This window comes from Rhinoderma darwinii, chromosome 10, assembly GCF_050947455.1.
Source record: "Rhinoderma darwinii isolate aRhiDar2 chromosome 10, aRhiDar2.hap1, whole genome shotgun sequence".
NCBI lineage: Eukaryota > Metazoa > Chordata > Amphibia > Anura > Rhinodermatidae > Rhinoderma > Rhinoderma darwinii.
In genome coordinates, this window is record NC_134696.1 from 42,766,951 (window position 1) to 42,788,057 (window position 21,107).

At 40.5% G+C, this 21,107-nt stretch overlaps 1 protein-coding gene across 5 annotated transcripts in view; it reads right to left on the minus strand.

Annotated features, from left to right (window-relative positions):
* CADM1 (cell adhesion molecule 1) overlaps positions 1-21,107 on the minus strand; it is a 228,313-nt gene that overhangs the window by 45,842 nt on the left and 161,364 nt on the right. For all 5 annotated transcript variants that reach the window (XM_075839793.1, XM_075839791.1, XM_075839790.1 and 2 more), the window contains 2 exons: positions 15,410-15,506; positions 9,130-9,302 (listed from right to left, as the gene is read on the minus strand). In XM_075839793.1, coding sequence (XP_075695908.1) covers positions 9,130-9,302; positions 15,410-15,506 — 270 coding nt within the window. The remainder of the gene's footprint in view (positions 1-9,129; positions 9,303-15,409; positions 15,507-21,107) is intronic.

Consider the following 21,107-nt stretch of genomic DNA (forward strand, 5'->3'; position numbering starts at 1 on the left):
ACGTGTTTTATGCATGCTTTAAACTTCCCATTGACATCAATTGTAGTGCATACGACGTGTTTTTTTTCACGTGCGCGCGTTTAAAAAATGCGTCGTGTAAAAATAGAAGCGGCAGGCTAATTCTTGGCGCGATATACGCGCCAAAAAATGTGCCTAATTCCAAACGTGCCAATAGTCAATGGGACTCCTAATTAAGTGCCAAAAAAGCGCTACCGTTTTTGACACGTTTACACGTTGTTTTTTTGGAAAGCCGTGTGAACAAGGTCTAAAGAGTTATTAAATATTTGTTCCGCCCACCTGTTTCCAAGTATATAAATATCTATATAGAAATCTTAAAACGAAACAATGCTGTGTGATGCCCTGAGCAACTTGAGATTCTACTTATATAACTTTTTTTTTATATCCCCATAGGAGTCAATAAAAATGTTATATTACTGTTGTGCGCTTGTCAATTTCCATTGACTTCTTTGGATAACTAGGTCATCTCCCGGGTGTTCACACATTTTTACAGTAAGAAAATGGAGTTCCTTACTGTAAATACTCATCAGGGAGCCAGTGCTCTCAAACCTCTGCTCAGCAACAAAGGACGAGGCCAACTGGTGACCACGCTGGATCTACGTGCTGTTAAAGGGAAGGTGTCATGAATTTTTTATCATATTGCTTTTAATATGATATTAACATTAATTTTATTTATTTGTGTTCTCATGTTCTACTATTTACATTGTTCTTACTTTTACTTCTCTATGGGGGATGCCATATTTTTTTTCATCTCTGTATGTGTTTCGATTAACGACACATAGAGATGGAATACGGCACATACAACCCCATAGAGAATGCGAACGGGAGCCGTTCCATTCTCAGTAGCGTACGCCATCTGTGTGGGAATGGCGCATGCACCGCTCCCACACAGACCAAAACGAAGCTCATTCGCAGAGCAAAATCCGGCGCCATTTTCTTGTGGACCGGAAGTCAGGTGACGACTTCCGGCCCCGGCTTCTGGCCATATGTTCAGGCGCAAGGAATAGGAGCGTAGACCAGCGCAGGCGGCAGGTAATTTATGTTCGTGTATATGATGTGTGTATTATGTTCGTGTGATACGGTCTGCTGAGCCCTGTATCTAATCCTCCTACACTGTGCAGTCGCTCAGAAAATGGCGGCACACAGTGTAGAAGGTTTGAAGATTCAAACCCTTCCTTCTCCTGGCACTAGCCAGAATAAGGGAGGGGGGACTGTGTGAGGACACTAGAGAGAGTGTGTCCACCCCAAATTTGCAGCATAAATCAATGAGATTGCTTTACCACATTGATCATGCTGAAATTTTGGGAACTGCTCCCTCTAGTGCCCAGCACATGGAAATGTTAGAAATTAGAATTTAATTTATAATATTTCCTGACTTGTGAAAAAATTAAAACAATGTGTAATCACTTAAATAATAATTAACTGAAAAAAATAATTTCTAGCGACACATTCCCTTTAAATACCAGTGTTGTAAGTCACATTGATAAGAAGAGCCAGTATCTTGTAATCACTCCACTGCTCAACAGCGGAAGAGTGCAGCTAGAACCCAGCACTGTGGAGTGGTTTTTAAGTTTTTATTTAATAATGTGATTTTAAAGGTGCTGGACGGGGGGGATTTTTATCTCCTACACAGAATATTTCTTTAAATGACCAAGGCTATATCCACTTTCACAACCATTTCTTCTATTGTCGCAATGCATCTAAAATAAAAAAAATGAAGCAACTTTGCAAATCGTAATTAAAAAAAATTATTTTGTGTCTACAGCTCCTATGCACACATATGTGTCTCCATGGTTACAGACAACCAACAGTGTAGTCAGAGCCAACAGTCATATTCCCTTCCATCTGTCCGCCCATTATTACTCACTACATTTGGAAGGTTAGCAAGAAGAAGCGGACGGATGGATGGCAATAAGCCTGCAGGATCAGATTACACAGGGATAGTTTGTTGTTTCATACCATGGAAACATATAGGTCTGCATAGGAGCTGTAGACAAAAAACGATAGATTTTGTATCTACAGCTCCTGTAGACACAATGATAGATAAAATGACTGTGAAGCGGCACCTTCCCTTTAAATCGATTTAATAAAATGCCATACCAGCCTGCACCTAGAATAAACTATCTTGGAGTACACTAATTTCTACTGGTACCAGTTCTGCACAGCAGTGGCTCCCATAGTCGGTCAGTTTGACAACATTGTCAGTTTTTAATTGTCTTATTCCAATATATACCGTTGGGAATTTTCCCTGTAACACTGGATTTAATTGTGTGATTTATATAATAAAATCAATTAATTAATCTGGGCATATCCCAGCACTTTATTACACTGCGCTTTATTCTGTCTTTGTTAGCAGAGCGGGTTACGTTCGGTATTTTAGGATTATAAATGACAGACTGAAATGACTGGCTAATGGGTAGATGTACTAAGAAAAATTAGTGAATCAGAAATGTAGAGCAGATTGTGCCCAAAACTGTCCTCATTCCAGAGTATAAGAAGTAGCAGATAGTAAAGGCCATTCAAAGATGAAAGCAAATTTGTGATTCTGGGAATTAACTGCAAGACTAGAACACGTTGGGATTGTAAAAACTAACAAGCTGCTTTTTTGATGTTTTCCCCGTGTGTAGGTGTGTTTGTCTTCAACGATTGGTATCATGGAAAATTTGCCTTTAATTAATCACAAGAAAAAAAGGTAGAATTGGTGCGAGAGGTGCTGCTTGCTGTTAGCGAAATATATATCTCGATAGAAGCGGCGAAAATGCTGTGATATGGGCAAATATATAATAGCATGCAGGTATATTGGGATTTATGTATCGATGTCACTCGACGGGGTTTTACTGCTTTGATTAAACAAGCCACTGCCACGTTACATGCCTTTAAAAGACTAAATAAAAATGTAATATGGTTCTTAGTTAAGTTTTCTGGTGGAACGCCGCATTTATGGTGACGATAAATTGTGAATGCGTGTGACTCCTTTATAAACTTTTTCGAGCCGTGGCTGTTTTAAACCTGCGCCATATTATTCAATAGAACATACACCCTGTTGAAGAATATAGCGCACACAGCTCTGGGGAAGACACTGTGCACCGATTCGATGTTGCGCCAATATTAATAAATCTCCCTCATTGTTTCATTGCATACCACTAGGAGGAAGAAACTGAATACTGATTCATACAGATCCCATTAAACGTAATTTTTGTATAAATCAGTCTTCAGTTTGGTCCTCTAATGGCAGGCTTGCTGCAGTAATTTATGTATGTAAAAGGGTTGTCCCATCAGGACAACCTCAGACTTCATGCCCTATTATGGCACATGGACATAATAGAGTCCATAGAGGTCCCCTGCTCAAGATCCCTCTCTAAGGCTGGGTTCACACGAGCATGTTGGGTCCATAATGGACGGAATGTATTTCGGCCGCAAGTCCCGGACCGAACACACTGCAGGGAGCCGGGATCCTAGAATCATAGTTATGTACGACGCTAGGAGTCCCTGCCTCGCTGCGGGACAACTGTCCCATACTGTAATCATGTTTTCAGTACAGGACAGTAGTTCCACGGAGAGGCAGGGACTCCTAGCATCGTACATAACTATGATGCTAGGAGCCCGGCTCCCTGCAGTGTGTTCAGTCCGGGACTTGTGGCCGAAATACGTTCCGTCCATTACGGACGTAACATGCTCGTGTGAACCCAGCCTAATAGCTAAAACAAAGCCATTGGAATCAGCGGCTTCCACTTTGCAGTATTCGTCCAACGATGTATTACATGGATGTGTATTCATTTGAACAGGCGCCATGTAAGACCACATGGGCTGCAACGTCCCTGGGGATCAAAGGTGATCGCCGGGGGATTTCAAATGCCAGACCAGCAGCGATCATATAATCAGCAGAGGGACAACCCCATTAATAATTACAAAAGAAAAAGTAAAGCACATTCATAAGGAGCATTACTGTGTCACAATGAAGTGACTTTCTGGAGTCCCACTGACAAACTGCATTTTAAACTACAACTTCAGCAAGCGTTTATTGCGAAAAATCTGTGATATGGAAAATGGAATGAAAGTGTATATGTATATATATATATATATATATATATATATATATATATATATATATATATATATATATAGACAGACTTTTTTTTTTTTTACACACACATCAGTACTGTTCTTAATAAAAAGAAAGAAAAAAAAAGCCCCCAGCATTGCAGCACAAACAAGGTAAACTAAGCTGCAAAAGTGGTGTGGTCAAAGCCTCCACACAAATACTGACGTTATGTAATAATACAAAACAGCCCACCCTATATTATATACCATCCATTTTATTTTTATTCACTTTTTAATCTGACCCTTCGTCTTCCTATTTTTCGCCCCTGTCCTCCAAGTTTGTTAGAACTAATCACCCCTTGCAACTTCCTGCCTGTATTATGGGTAGTCCTCCACAAATTAACTACCAGCTATTTCATCTACAGATAATGTAGTCAACAAATGCAAAGTAGCGGGCTATAAGGTATTTTACTGTTATTAAATGACGGAGACGTGATTTTGAAATGAAGCTAGTCTTTAGGAAACACAAACCTGTGTCGCCTTGTGTGAACGTGGCCAAGTAGTAAAGTGAGAAAATAAGCGAGATCCACCCTCTGGTCCTATTACTACTTATAGCGTATTTGTACAATGGTGACACCATCATCATTGTATTAGAGGCATGGCCGCATTCATAATAACCCAGCTGTTCACTCCACGCTTCCCAAGTGATAAAATAAACAATAAGGTGTTAAATTGGGGAGCATTTTCATGTTTCTGCTGCCACCTGTTAATGAGTCATCGTTCCCTAGGCCCTGATGAAAGAGAAGCAGAGAAGTAATCTGGCTTTGAACTCGCGAGGAAGGTAGAGTGAGCAGGGAGTGCTGCGCGTGTACTCCGCGTGTGATAGGAGACGTTAGCAGGATGTCAGCCTCCAATCACAGGCACATCTGGAAGTCCCTTTATCTCTCCCCGAGCCGGCCTGTCTGTAATTAATACATCAAACCCTTAATTACAGACAGTACTTTTATGAGTGCTCAGGGAATATGGCTGCAGAATGGTGTCACTGTCAAGATGACAAAGACAAATAGAAGACAAAGTGACAGCTTAATGTGGCACGGAGTCTTGCTATGCACTGCTTGTGTGTGGTAGACCTATATTCATACATGTCATTGTTACATAAAAGTATAGAAACCAAATGGAAAGCCACCGCGTGCATATTTTCTATCAAGACCTGTCATGCATAGAAGTGCTATGGGGAAGAACTTACATCTGACAAAAGTTAAATTCATATTTTAATATACGTAAGCTAATAGAAGACAATACAGTTCATTTATACTTCAGAAACTTATACATGAAAGGTGTGTAAAGTTTAAAAGGGAATTAAAAGTTGCATTTTTTCATAAAGTTTGGCCACTAGGTGTCACTGTTTAATTTACTTATCTTCATTTCATGTTTTGAGAACAAGAACTATACCTGCTCTCCTTCACATTGCTATTCATATAATAAAGCAAACATTTTTATGTATGAAAAACCTAAAACACATTTCCCACCTGTTTAACAGATGCAGGACTCTAAATTTTAAATCCAAGATGAAGGCAGCACTTGCAGTAAGATTATATTTTACTTTATTAAACTTTTTTAAAGTTTCAGCCCTCAGTACCATCTATCTATCTATCTATCTATCTATCTATCTATCTATCTATCTATCTATCTATCTATCTATCTATCTATCTCATATCTATCTCATATCTATCTCATATCTATCTCATATCTATCTCATATCTATCTCATATCTATCTCATATCTATCTATCTCATATCTATCTATCTCATATCTATCTATCTCATATCTATCTATCTCATATCTATCTATCTATCTATCTATCTATCTATCTATCTATCTATCTATCTATCTATCTATCTATCTATCTATCTATCTATCTATCTATCTACGAGCACTTGGTTCTTTACGGGTATATTTACTTATAGTGTATGCATTATGATGAAATGCAATGGTGCTTGGGTCTCATGGATATATACTACTGCAGACAAAAAGTGCTGGGATTGCCCAATCGCTATACCTCTAAAATGTCCCCGTTTAGGAAGGACAACTACAACTTTTTTTCCTAAATCCCCCTTTGCTCCTGGCATGTCCCTACACAATAACAAATGTATAATCTGGTATCAGTTTGGTTCCTATCTGCACCGTACAGTCATGGTCTCCAAGCTGAAGAGTCTTATTAGGCCCGGATGTCCTGCGATTGGGATGTGTGTCAATATAGGGGGGTGCATTACACCGCTTATCATAGCAGCTTCAGTTATGGAGGGCAAAATGATAACGTCCCACAAAGATCTTTTTGTAACCATTTAAGGGATATACAGCATAAAAAAGTAAATTTAAAAAAAATCTTTGCCAACCTAAACCTAATAGTGTGTTTGACCCTCTTTATCCTTAATTAAAGTCTATCAGTTATAGCCATAAGGCCAGCAGTAGCGGCTCCCCCAGCGATAACAGCTCCCCTGGTAATTACAGTTGTTAAATAAAGGGAAACCTGACTAATTATAGGGGTTATCTTAAGTGGACAACCCCTTAAAGGCGTATTCCCATCTTATAAAGTGATAGTAAATTTCTAGGATATGCCATCACTTTCTGATATGGCACCTACCAATGGGAACCACCACCGATCGGGAGAATGAAGGTGCCGCAGTCTCCACTGTTTATCCCTGCACAGCAGCGCTCCGGCCACCCGCTGTGAATGGGTCCGGCTTCAGTTCCCTGCACAGCCAGGTGGCTGGGAGAGCTCCTCTGCAGGGAAAAACTTAGAAGGGGATGCATCACTAAATCAGCGTTGCAGTGCCTTCATTCTCAGGATCGGTGGGAGTTCCTGGTGACTTCTGAATGAAGCAGACTGCAGGCAATAAGAGCTAAAGCCACACCGCACTTGGAAGAATGGCGCAGCCTCTTGATGTTGATAAATATTGATGTGCAATAAATATATCTGGTGAAAAAAACGCTTTAACAGTAAGAAAATTACATAATCTTATAAAAAAAAAAAAGGGAAAACTTTAGAAATAGAATGGGTTTAACGATGAACATAATCGGTTCTTTCAGAGATCCTGCATTTTCCACTGCACGTCAACCTTCATTCTCTTCCTAAAATCACTAATCAGCTGCGGAAGAAAGTGGTAGTTGCAGGAGGGTGCACTGGTACTTTAGAACAATTTTTGAGCCAGTAAATCCCAGTTCCTCAGACAATATCAGGTTATAATGCACTAGTGCACCCTCCAGCAATCACCACTTTTTTCTGCGCCATAAGTTATTTTTACATGTCGGCAAGATGCTGGCAGCCATGGAAGAGTAAAGAGGTTACTGCACGGTGAACAAGTCCTCTACACCCTCCTTTTGCATAACCAGTTAATTTGAGCACATATTGCATTATCTTTATGTTTTATTAAAGTACCCCCCTATGAAGTGTGTCTATTCTTCTCTACTGCCTTTTAAGATCATGTCACTACAGTACTATACACAATGCTGTAACCACTATAAGTGGGCAAACTGCACATGTCCAACATCACCTGCGACCATTCTGATGATCTCACAAAAAAAATGGATATGCATTTTGGATATCCAACTGGTAGGGTGCAAAGGGTCAATAAGTATTTACAGGGCAATTTATGCACGTATATGCAGATTGTATAAGTAACCTGGATTGAAGTGGCTATAAACCTAGTGGTGGCCAGTTGTCATTCAGTTTGAGCAACACAAAAGTCAGTGGGAGAAGTGAGATTTTTACATGAAATTGTTGGAAACCAGAGTTTATACTTACTGGTGATTTTTTTTTGTGTGCTATAGGGCAGTGTTTCTCATGGCTTTAAATCCAAGTCCCCCTACCCAAATAAATTACTCCAAAATAGCCACCAGGCTAAGATGATACATTGTGCTGCACATTAAAAGCACAACATCAGCAGAAGTACTCTCCATAGACATGGCATGTACCACCCTGGGGTACATGTATAACAGGTTGAGATTCTGGGCTCTAGGGTACATTTACATGACTATATTTTCCATTCTTAAAACAGCGTCACAGTACGTGATTACACCACAGATATTCGAGAAAAATCCAAGCTCGGATGCAAACATTGAGAATAAATATCTGTCTGTATTCACTTACTATGAATAAATATTACGGGGGAAGTTTTTGGGTGTAGAAATATCGTAAACATCCCGAAAAATTTGACTTTTGGGTTGTTTTCCTAGCTCTCGACGCTAATAAGTGAGCAGAGCTTAGCGGAAGGGGCGTGGCCACACAAGCCCCAACGCATCTACTATAATTGACGCCAGAAGCTGCTGAAATTATAGCAGAAGTTTACACTAGCTCCTGGATGGCACAGATTTAATTTAGTGTCCCATGAACAGCAGAAGGTGCGACAAATTTAATAAGAGACGAGTGGCTCTTAAATTTGTTGCAACTCTTAATAGTTTTTTTTATTAAAATTGGCGTAGTCTTAATCCATTTCCCCCATTATGTTTAAACATCGACTAACTCTCCATATTTGAGTGCAGTGGATTTATGATTTTGGGCTTTTAAACCCCTCCACTTAGCACCAAAACCAATTACACAGTAGTGTGGACCCAATTGTAATATAATGATTATTTTTGTTCATTGTTTCATCTGCAGTTTCTTGCCAAACACATGAACGCACCCAATTAGAGCATAGAAAAAGGTTTTCCTATTATCCCCCAATGGGATGCATTCTTTTAATTTGGCATGAAATATCTAGATGACACAAGGAATAAATTACAGTTGAGTGGATGCACCATTAGTTTTACATAAATCAGAAAAAAAAATTATAAAATGACAAGGCTACAAGGATTACGGTCAAAATCCAGAGGTTTTTATGTCAAGGACGCAGGGGGTGTGGTCTATGGCAACCAATCAAATTTGAACTTTTTTTTGCTTCATAGAATATGAACGAAATGATAAAGTTAGTTACATGGGTAGCAAATCCAATTTTTCTCTACTCTTATGGAGACCTGATGTCATCGGTAGAAGTATGATAAATACTACGTTACTGTGACTAGATTACTTACCATACACATAGAGAGTGTAATCGGCTGATGAGCTGCCCACGTTGTTCGAGGCCTCGCACCTGTACGTGCCATTATCTGTCTTGTTTAAGCTGCCGATGTAGAGCTTTTCATCCTCAATGAGGACATGGTCAGGAAGTTCATCGTCTACTCTCACCCACGTGACTTTCTCTGGTCTGCAAAGATAACAACAACGTGAGATTTTCTCTCACCATGGAGAAATGACTATAGACGTTCATAGCATGACAAGCGGCGAGCACCTATGGAAATGATTTAGTAGTATGCGGGAAGATCATTTTATTCAGCTATTACTGTTGTTTTTCATTAGTTTCTGTAAACCATTGTTTGGTTGAATTATACTTGATTTATTGAGTTTCTCGTGCACATAGGCCCTAATATTTATTAATACAAAACATATAAATCTATATATTGAAAAATATTGAAAATGAGATCAAACCTTTTAGCTATAAAAGTGCCATTTGTAGAAAACATGAAGTAGGTCTGCTCAAGCGCTAAGGATACCAACACACACGGCGTAAACACTGCAGATTTTCCGGAACAGATAAATTGCGGAAAATCCGCAGCGTATTACAGTAGTAGCAGTGTGGATGAGATTTCAACAAATCTCGTCCCCACACAAATGCAGCCGGAAAAAAACCGCGCATAAATTGACCTGCGGTGCACTTTCTTCAACCGCAGCATGTCAATTAATGCTGCGGAATCGCAGCTCTTCTGTTGCAGGTTTTCCCATTGAATTCAATGGGGTGCTTAAACCCGCAACAAAGTAGTCTGTGTTGCGATATTTGCGGCAGAATCACAGTGATTCTGCCGCAAAAATAATAAAGTTATACTTACCCAGAGTTCCCTGCTACTTCTACAATCCAGCCTTCTGGGATGACGTTTTATCCAATGTGAGCGCTGCAGCCAATCACAGGCTGCAGCGGTCACATGGCCTGTAACGTCATCCCAGGAGGCCAGACCACGCGCAGAGTAGAGGGAGGGGGTAAGTATGAACGTTTTTTATTTTCCGGCGCACAATGTGATGCGATTTTTCGGGCAGCATTCCCTACGGTGTTCAGGGTGGATACGCTACACAGCACATCCGTCCTGACTACGCTGTGTGTGTTCGTACCCTCAAAGTGCATGTAAACAAAAATATCTATGGTCAGTGTCCTTAGAGGACAAGTAATTTAGGTTTCATTAAATTAATACAACCCATGTCCATCCTATTAGGACACATTGACCTATAAAAAGAGGCTTCTCCCACTTGGGACTCCTCTTTTATGAGCCGCTAAGGGCAACTTCTACTCTGATGGACCTGGCGAACCCATGTATTACAAGTTCAGCCATTCATTTAAATGGATGGCATATATTACTACATGGTGTGTGGCGAAAGGAACTTCCAGGAGTTGGACCTGTGGTGATTGTTTGCAGAAAACGGTTTAACAATTTGTGAATTATACTTTTCCTTAAAACCAAGTGAACTTTCAAAACTGTTTTTTACTGCTTCAATAAATCTACCATAAAAGTTAAACAACTTACAGTGCCATGCGAAAGTATTAACCCCCTTAATATATTTAGGGCCATTGTCCTGTTGAAAGGTGAACCTCCAACCCATTCTCAAATCTCTGGCAAACCGAAAGAGATTTCCCTCAAGAATTGCCCTGTATTTACTGCCATCCATTTTCCTTTAAGCCTGACCAGTTTTCTAGTCCCTACCGCTGAGAAGCCTCCCCACAGCATGACGCTGCTTCCACCATGCTTCACAATAAGAATGGTGTTCTTCGGTGATGGGAAGTGTTGGGTTCGCGTCACACATTTTTAGTCTCATCTGACCAGAGAACCTTCTTCCATGTATTTGGGGAGTCTGCCACATGACGTTTGGCCAATTGAAAACGCGTTTTCTTGTTTTTCTTTAAGCAATGGCTTTTTCCTGGCCACTCTTCCATAAAGCCCCACTCTGTGTAGTGTACGGCTTATACTTCCATTTCCGCTGTGGCTCTTTGAAGCTCCTTCAGTGTTATCGTTGGTGTCTTTGTTGAATCTTATTAATGCCCTCCTTGCCGGTCTGTGAGTTTTGGTGGGTGGCCTTCTTTTGTCAGGTTTGTGGTTGTGCTATATTATTTCCATTTTGTTATAATGCAGTTAATAGTGCTCTGTGGGAGGTTAAACGTTGATTTATACTTCTCCAGAACTTTGTCTCTGACCTCTTTGGAGACCTCCTTGGTTTTCATGTCGCCTAGTTGTGTTGCAGACTCCGGGGCCTTTCAGGACAGGTGTATTTATACGGACATCATGCGACAGATCATGTGACACTGTTGATTGAACACATGGGGACCTTATTCCCCTAACTGACTTCTGAGGTTCATTGGTTTGACCAGACCTCATTTAGGAGTTTCATAGCAAAAGGAGGTAAAGACATATGCACTCACAAGTTTTCAGTTTTTTAGTTATTTTTAATTTTTCTAAACAAGGTATTTTTTTTTTACAATTTGGACTCTTGTCAGATCCATTACATAAAATAAAATTTAAATACATTTTAATTCCAGGTTGTAATATAACAAAAAACACCAAGGGGGTGAATTTCGCACGGCACTGTCAAAAGTCTTAAATAAAAATAGTTAAGAGTGATGGGGTAACAGATATTGTTTTAAGACATGACAGCAGGGTCAGACTACACAAGATTGTTTGTAGTCTGTAACTATTGAGACACATAGGTTCGCATAGGAGCTGTATATACAAAAAAAGAAGCTATAATTAGTCAGGACTATTTTGTAAAGTTGTCCCTTTTTCTTTTTCCATCTTACATTCCATCTTTTGTTTGTTTAATTTGAAGGTGTTGTCTCATGAAGACTACCCGTTCTCTTAGGTCTCATGCACACGACCGGATAAATTGCAGACCCATTCTTTTCTATGGCCCCATGCACACGACCGTGATTTACACGGATCGGTGTGGGGGCCGCAAATCCAGACCGCAAAAACTAAGGACAAGTCATTATACAGGCCGGATTTGCGGATTAGCCAAGATTGGTGAATTGTTGTGGATCCGTAAATCTGGATGACACACAGACGAACAACAAGTTTGTTTTGCGGTCCGACGGACCACAAGGGACCCGTGGTTTTGAAGGCCGCAAAACCAATACGGTCATGTGCACGAGACCATAGAATAACCACCTTGCTATCAGCTGATTGCAGTGGGTTCACCTCCTGAACCCGTAGCAATCAGCTCTTATCAATAGGTTCTGGCTAGCCACGAGTTGCATGTAGTATTACGTGTCGGCCATTCAAATGAATAATGTAATACATGGATAGGCTGTCTTTGCTGCCCTTACTTAGCAACTCCCCACTCAGGCTCACACAGGAGGGTCCCTTTACCGAGATCAGAAGCAATAGGTTATATGCTCCAAGGTAAAAAGTATAGAGAAGAACTGCTGTAATCAGAAAATAGATAAAAAGAGGTACGAGGAATTTGTGTGATTTCTGCAGACTTCTACAGTCCGTACCATCGTCTCCTGCTTATTTCATAGCAAACACTCTTTACACGTATGGCCAGCTAATCTGCATGCCAAGCCTTTCTTTACATTCATCATCACGGTCAATCATTTGGTTCACGTTTATATAGTTCACATTTTTACCATTATTACAGATCAATAAGCATGTCCTTCAACCCTCATTATTGTAATGGACAACTTACTACACGTATATACTAGACAATCCATCTCCTAATACAAAACACATTTAAATTTAAAAAAAAATGAAGCAAACTTTAATTGAATCATGTTCCATTTAGGCACGTTAGACAGCTACGTTAATTAAAACAAAGTAGTTGTTGTCAAGGCTTTCTCTTTCATCTGTACGTATCAACATTAAGCATTTCAAAAGAAAAAAAAAATGCACTACATGCCAGTGCCACATCAACGTCATCGTCAATGTCACACCTTGCTCAATGTCGCTCACACCATATCAGTGTCACAACCAAGGGGTATAATCAATTATTTATTTTTACAGCATTCCATGAATGTCAAATGTTTATAAATAGAGCACGAGGCCAAATATACAACACTATTTAACATGTAGCACTGCCAGCAATTTTATAATATCCGCTTGTGGCTTTTTTATCGTGCGCCAATATGGGGTTTATAAATGTAGAGTATTTTGTATGTAGAAGTATAAAATCTTGCTGCTAGCACACACTTAATATGTAGTTTTACCACTGGTAAACCTCAAACTCTCCATCATCCCGAATCAATAATAAGTACCACCCCGTATTAGGATAGGCATATGCTCTTCATGCCGTTTCAAAGTTTTCACAAATCCCTTTTCAGTGCCACTCCTAAACTGGATCACCAGCCACATTGCCGCCATAGGTGCCAGCCACAGTGTTCCCATAACATAGCCGGAAGAGAAGAAAACTAGATCTCCCACTGTTCCACTGTGACTGTCTAAAGAGCGTTAGAAACCCCATGACAGTCACAGTGTGTATGTGGTGGCGGACAGACTCATAAACCTGAAATAAGTTGAAGAATGCAGAGTATAAGCTACTGCTTAATTTGGGCAGTACAGACCCAGCAAAATCAGCAGTGTACCACCCAAACCAGTACAGTTGGAGGGAAGGGAACCTATAAGAATACATCAGGCGTTGTATTATCACAATTGCATCTCTTTACAATAGAAAGCATTAGAAAAGAGCCTATTATCGCCTCCTATACACAACAGATCCGCAGGGCAGCAGAGGAACACTTGCATTTTACATCAGCCCTGAATATTATCGGCCAAAAGGAGGAATTCTGATACAATCACTATTTTAGTAATACCTTTATGTATAATGTATGTGTACACAGAAGTATTGGGATCACTCAATCTATAAGTAATATCAATATGATAAAATCCTCTTAAGACCTCTTGAATGAGAAAAGTGTCAATGTTGTTATTTAGGTCTATGGAGAACATCAATGAGTCAATGTCACTATAAACATCTTTGGAGAGTATCAAATATCAATGTTGCTATACATGTCTATGGAAAACATCAAAGCATCAATTTTTGCCATTTATGTCTATGGAGAACATCAAGACGTTAATATTGCGATACATGTTTGTGTAAAACATTGTGTTGACAATGGTACGTAACATGTCTATTTCTAGAAGTATTAATATTACTACACCTCTTCTTTCTACACAAAGGTTTGCAGGCTTTTCGATTAGGATATAAAAGTTAAGACATATTATACAATAAAAACTATTTTTAGGAGTCGGTGGTTAGACACCAGATGATCTGTCCTTATATAAACGACAGGAACATTTCGGCACTCCAAAAAAACAACAACAATTCAGTAAAAGCCAGTGTAATGGTTTGCTATTTCTGCCCTATAATTTTTTTTGATCCTTTGCTTCTCTGTAGAGGAGACAAAAATGACATCCACAGAACACATCTTAACACATTTATTTGTCAAATCCACACACTTTAACTACCTAGCTATCTATAATTAGTATCTTATCTGTAAATCAGAGCAAAGAGCAGAGGATTTCAATGAGAATGGACAGATTCTTGTCTCCGTCGACCAATCATGAAAAGATATTGGTTTAAGTGCTAAAGTCTAGATATGTTTACATTTTTTTCCCTGAAATTTTCAAGCCCAAAGAAATGACAATAACACACATCACATAAGTGGAGAGCTCTAGGGAAAATTCAACAACAACAACTGATATTATCCATCATATCCAACTATATTATACGACGCGTCCAGCACAGTGTGGAGCATGACTTGTTTGCTATGGGTTTTATTCATCAGTTCACTAATAAGTAAAAACATATTAAGGCTGGTTTCAGAGTGTAATATGAGTACCCACAAATCATGGCCAGACTGAAGGTTAAATGATCCTAAGTAGCAGTATCATAGATCCCCTATGATGCGGTTAGCTTGGGTCATTAGACCCGCAGATGCGCCCGGATTTGTGTCCGTCATACGAAAATTGCACCCGTATTACTCTTGTCTGAAACGGCCTTAAAAAATCATGAAATAACCACATAACTAAATAAAAGAGTATAAAGCTCATCACCCACTGGTGCCCTTACTTGGAGATTTCTGAAATTCCCACCGATTCCAATGGACATGAACAACACATGATCCAGCAAAAGTTGGTACCAAATAGGTGACAAGAGCATTCTCAAGGCTCGGTAACATAATTGTCAATTGTGGTTCTGAACGGTCTCCTGACTACATATTGACCGTTAGACATTAGTTTACATGGCTGTCCACTATACAGCTCACAACCTACAAATTACCTGGGTTTACCAACGGCTCTGCAGGATAGCTCCAGAGGTTCCCCTTCCCTGGTAAGACCCTGTGGATAAACCACCGATACCATGACCACTGGTTTATCTGAAAGAGAGAGAAAAAAGAAATGCTATTAATAAAACTTTACCACCATATACAAACATTTGACTTACAGCTTTTGGGGTCATTCTCCTCAACTATTACATTGGAAAATCTACAGTAGCATGCGCTTGCTTATGTTCATACATGATCAATGACAGCCCTCTGGCCTTCACTTTGAGGTTGGAAAAAAAGGTTGCTTACTAATAAAACAGTGACAAGGCTTTCTGATGTATGTCTACAGTATCTTCTTGAGCGGCTATAACTGATAACTTTTTCTGGGACAGTGCAGAATTCTAGGATGGATCCCAAAATGCTGCCCCACCACCCACTCTAGCAAGGGACGGATGCAGCTTGAGGCAAAGTTCTCATCCTAACTCATGGTGCCAAGAATATGGGCAGATGCCATCTTCCCGAAAAGGCACATGTTGGTTCGGTCCGGAGCTGTGGCGTACCTTGCCTAGGTGACACCAACACCTCCCCTTTCTGCACGGTGCGCGGCTCTGCCGCAGTATCAATCCTCAGGCGCTGTAAATAATGCCTTTTGTTGTCCCCTGGAGCTCCTTGCTTGGTTCTCAGTGCATTTGGTAAGTTTCCTGGCATTTTTCCTATTGTTCCCTGTGGTTTACCCGACTTTCCTCTTCACGCCGCTTAATCAGATTACTCTTGTGCCTGATCCTGATCTAGCCTCCTGATGCAGATTACCAGATCCGATCACCTGTTACTAACCCAGATATGTTTGACCACAATACTATTTATACCTGCAATCTGTAGCCCGACAATCTATTGAGGACTATCCTTGGGACTATGGCCTGGGAATCTTACCGGCAAAGTCCATAGCTCCTTGAAGTGGTAAAGGGTGAAGAACGGGCGATTCCTTAGACTGCACGTTGGGTTAGCCTGCACCAACTTAATAATAGTCTTAGGCATTTATCACCCTTGCCTCCTGCCAAACTTCTCCAGCAGTGCTGGAGCGCAACTCCTTTGCTGACAAGTCTATATGGTGTCACTGAAGTCTCTTCCCGCTATGTCCTTGGGCTTGTAATCAAATATGGAGCATTACACAAGGGCAGCGCACCTGGGCTGATAGTAGGATGGCTTACCAATCACAAAGAAAAAAAACCTGTGTTGTAGTGCACATATAAAAACTGGTTCACGAGTAGGGTATGCTGCAATTTACAAAATGGAGCAACCGGTGAGCTACTGCCGCTACCAAAATCTTTCCTTAAAGTGTAGCTACAGGTAGGTGCTTCATTTTCACTTATATGTGATAGGTAGGTGCTTCTCTTATATGTGATAGAATACAGGTGGATCCTGTGTGTCAGAGACATGCAGGACACGCTGACACTGAACTCGTCAGTCCCGAGGACATGACGGGAACAGGATTTAGCGCTACTTACAGCTGCTCCTCATACAGAATACAAAGCAGCTGTATCTCAAAAAGTAAAACGCATTTTTAATAAAAACTAATTAAAAAGTTACACCAAACGCACTGACTGACCTGTTTATTAAAAAAACAAAAAACAATGGCCATCAAAGGTTTACATAGCTTTTAACATGCACGTTTGGCTGAGCCAAAAATATGTGCTGATGGGTGAATCAGCCATCTCTGCTGATTGAAAGATCTTTCAGTAAAAAGTTTCAGAATGTATTTGGCCATCTTAACCATTCATTGTGGCTAATAATTCATAAATTGAGGTAACAGCAATTACAATTTTCACTATAAAATTTTACACATACTATCTTGGTTCCTATATTCTCTACCTAAACAAAATCACACACTGTAGCAATTGTATGGCTGCATACAGTACGTATGTGATATTTCTGCACAGTAAACTACCAAGCACGATTCCTGGGGAGCTGAAGCCCATGTCCTGGGGAGTGTTCTAGCTACAGATCATAGAGGGGTGTAGGACATGGAGGACATTGAAGACTGAACAGCAGCAGGCGAAGAAAATGACAGGGTATGATAGAAGAATTTAATAAGGTGGTGGAAGTTAGTAGTAGAAAGGAAGGAGATAGAGTGGAGAATGAGATCAAGAATGGCAAATCTAAAGAACATAAAGAAAAGGAACAACTTCCCAATAAAAGGTATGGGGGAAATAAATGGAGTCAAGTCAAGAGAGAAAAGGGAAAGTAGGGACGAAAGAGAGGAGACAGAAAAGGTAAAATGTAACGGCAAGTCACAAGGTCGGGCCACCAAGTAATAATCATTACATGTTATGTATAGTAGATTCAGTTACCACCGTGGACCCTGACGGTGTTGAAGCTGTGATGTATTTTTGTGCATAGATAGGCCCTAGATATCTGACATGAGGGTCTCGGCATGTGAAGAGAGAAGACTGAGAGGAAATAAAAGCCGGTCAGATTTATATCACAGTAACATGAAATCTATTTCTGCAGACCGAGTTTCACACTTGAAGCAGCTCAGGCTGAAGGAAACTCATTTGCCTTCATGCTGAGGTGAAGCTACAGATCTATGCCATGTTCCACACTGATACATCCGTCCGAGTGTCATATATAACGGAGAGACACAGTGTGTGCGCCAGGCCAGTAATGGGCTGCTCTCAGCTTGGGTGCACAATGCAGTCCTGAGCTGTACACGGGGGAGGGGACAACACAGCTCGGGAGAAGAGCGGAGATGCCTCGTACACACCAGCCCTCCTCTATAGGGATGGATTAGTGTTTTAAGTACCATCGATGTCCCTATTTGACCTTGAACAACAGAGGCAAAGACAAAGAGCAGGAAGGGACGATACTTGTAGGGAGGGGACGTCATATAAACAGTAATGGAGTACCGTATACACTGGAAGATTATAGGAGAAATGTGCTAAAAAGGGAAACAACAGCAATTCAGTCCAACCAAATAAGCAAACAAACGATAAAAGGTACAAAATATTTGTCACTTATGTACTGGAGACAACGAAGGACATATTGAGCATTGAGATGGTCGCCAGGTCATTAAAATACGGGTCCTGCGTTGGTGAAGGGACTCTACTTGGAGTGCATGCACATATGGTAGAAGCTATAACCGGACTGCAGCGGTCATGATCCTCAATGAGAGCTGTAGACCTAATGTTTCTGCTATAAAACTATCAAAAGGGCTCTGTCAGGTCTCCTATGCTTACCTACTGTATCTGAGCAGAATAGGGGGGACGGGGACGCAGAGCTCGGAGATTTGTAGTTTTCAATGATTTGCTTCAGTATTTTCATGAAAAATGTTGTTAGAATACAGTTAGAGCCTGTGAGTCCTGCTTCCCCACCCACACAGAGTGATTGACATTTTTTCTTGCGTACAGGTACAGCGGTCACTCACTCGGGGCGGAGGAAGAAGGACTCACAGGCTTTCTTGAGGAGTCCTGGAAGCATTAAAACAGCTTTTACATGAAAATACTATAGAAAATCTATATATCCCAAGCCCAGTATCTCCCCTCTATCATATGCTGCCCTCAGATAGGGTAGCATGAGAGGTCTGACAGATCTGCTATAACATTTTAAAGGGACTCTTTACAGACCCGTTGCTGTAGAGCAGGAGTCAGCAACCTTCGGCACTGATAGACTTGGCTGGAGTAATAAATTACTCTATGGCTGGAGTAATAAAGCCTTTGGCTGTCAGTGCATGCTGGGAGTTATAGTTTCATAACAGCAGGAGTGCTGAAGATTGCTGACCCCTGCTGTAGAGGATAGGGGCTGTTCATTCACATGCGGTCTATATAGTAGGTAGGATAAATCCATAAAGAATTATAGAAGTATAATAGCAATAAAGCTGCTTGTATGGACAAGTAAAGAAACAACGCCTCCTGCAGGCGCAGTTCCTGAGAACGGTTCTCTAGGACCGAATTATAATTCTTCCAATATTACCCAGTTTATACTCTTTTATATGGTGATTTATCATGTCCTGTCATTGTCAAACCATTAAACATGGTCATTCAAAACTCAGGACGTTATTTCCTTACATGCAATAGACAGCGTATGTGTCGTAATGTTTTGTGATTTTCCTGTAAGCAGTAAATTACTCTAGAATTTCATACAGTGTAAAATAAGAATCTCTTGTCACATTGAGATGCACTCCAGTGGATTAATTCCAGGACCACTACTCTCTGCGCTCCCACCTCTGACATGAAGGGCCGGAGACATCAGGAGCCAAGGAAGTCTTATTATCTGATGAAGCTTCATCTCTTTGATCTAAATCTGGCTTTTGGTGGCTGAAGCTAAAGGTAGAAATGCATTATTAAAGCTAACGAGCTCTCGCAAAATGTTAATGGACATTAAGTTTGAATAAATGAATTACACATTAAGAGTCGCTGGAAATTCCACTACCTGCCAATTTAAGAAGATCAGATCCTTTCTGTTTGCCAATTACGGAGACATTACTTCACAATACTTTCAATTCAGATACATTATAGAGGACAGAATAAGCAGTACTGCAATGGAAGAGGAGATTTTGGTTTAGAATAAAAAATTGAAGAGCAAAAAATTGGGAGCGTTGAGCGGAGGTAACGTTTTATCGGCGTTTTTCCGCGATGGCCGACTTATACTGTAGCATTTTATAGACTTCCTCGAAGACAGGCTTATACGGAGTGTTGGGTAGTAGTCAAGCAGTAAAATCAAGTACAATCAAGCAGTATTGAATTTATAACATAGCTGCTATTATAGTGCATTTATTAGAGAAAAAAACATATTGGGTTAACCCCTAATACAGGGGTCTCCAAGCCGTGGCTCTCCAGCTGCTGCAAAACTACAATTCCCAGCAGGCCCTTACAGCAGCATGGCACCAAGCAATGCATATAACACCTTTGGTGCCATGCAAAAATATACGAGCTGTGGTTTACAGATTGGACGGGAATTGGAGGAAATATTCTGCATAAGGCAAAAGAGGTCCATGCTGACGGGTGGCCCGGTGGAAAGGGAGTATTCTACTCAAGGTCAGGGCAAGATATTAGTTCATGTGCAGGAATTAGTGAAATTGCCTCCCTTAAAGATATACACTATGTATATCTATGCAATAAGCGATTTATATTGCAGTTGACATCCTCTGGTGAATTCTGATATCCATGGAGTGCTTGTCCTGTCTCTTCTACATTTGCACTGGATGATCATGATCGTGTAAATGAAGCTACAAGGCAGGTGGAGGACCTGCCCAGTTGGAAGTCATTTCCGAAGTATATCTACCAAACCGAATCATTGGACCAGACTAGGATCCAATGTTGGACCATGAACAAAACATTCAAGGGTTAATATAAATTGAATCATTTATAAATGGATGATGACTGAATAACCCCTCGATTGAACCGCCCTTCAAGACCTCTCATTTAAAACTGTAACCTGGGGGCTGAGGTCTCGTGTGATCCATGACAAGTGCACAATCACTGAAGTGAGTAATAATGGAAATCAGTCTGGAGGTCATCTTCCAAATGGATTGCATGGGTATATTTGTTTAACAGAATGTTTAGTAATCAATCGGAAAAAAAATGATGGGTGCCCTGATTATAGATTGGCCAGATCATTAGTGAAGAAGGACGTCTCCGAGGCTGACACAAGATGATTTACAGCCTGGGCTAAGAGGACCTTCTTGCAGCACCAATCTGCCCGACATGGTACATCCAG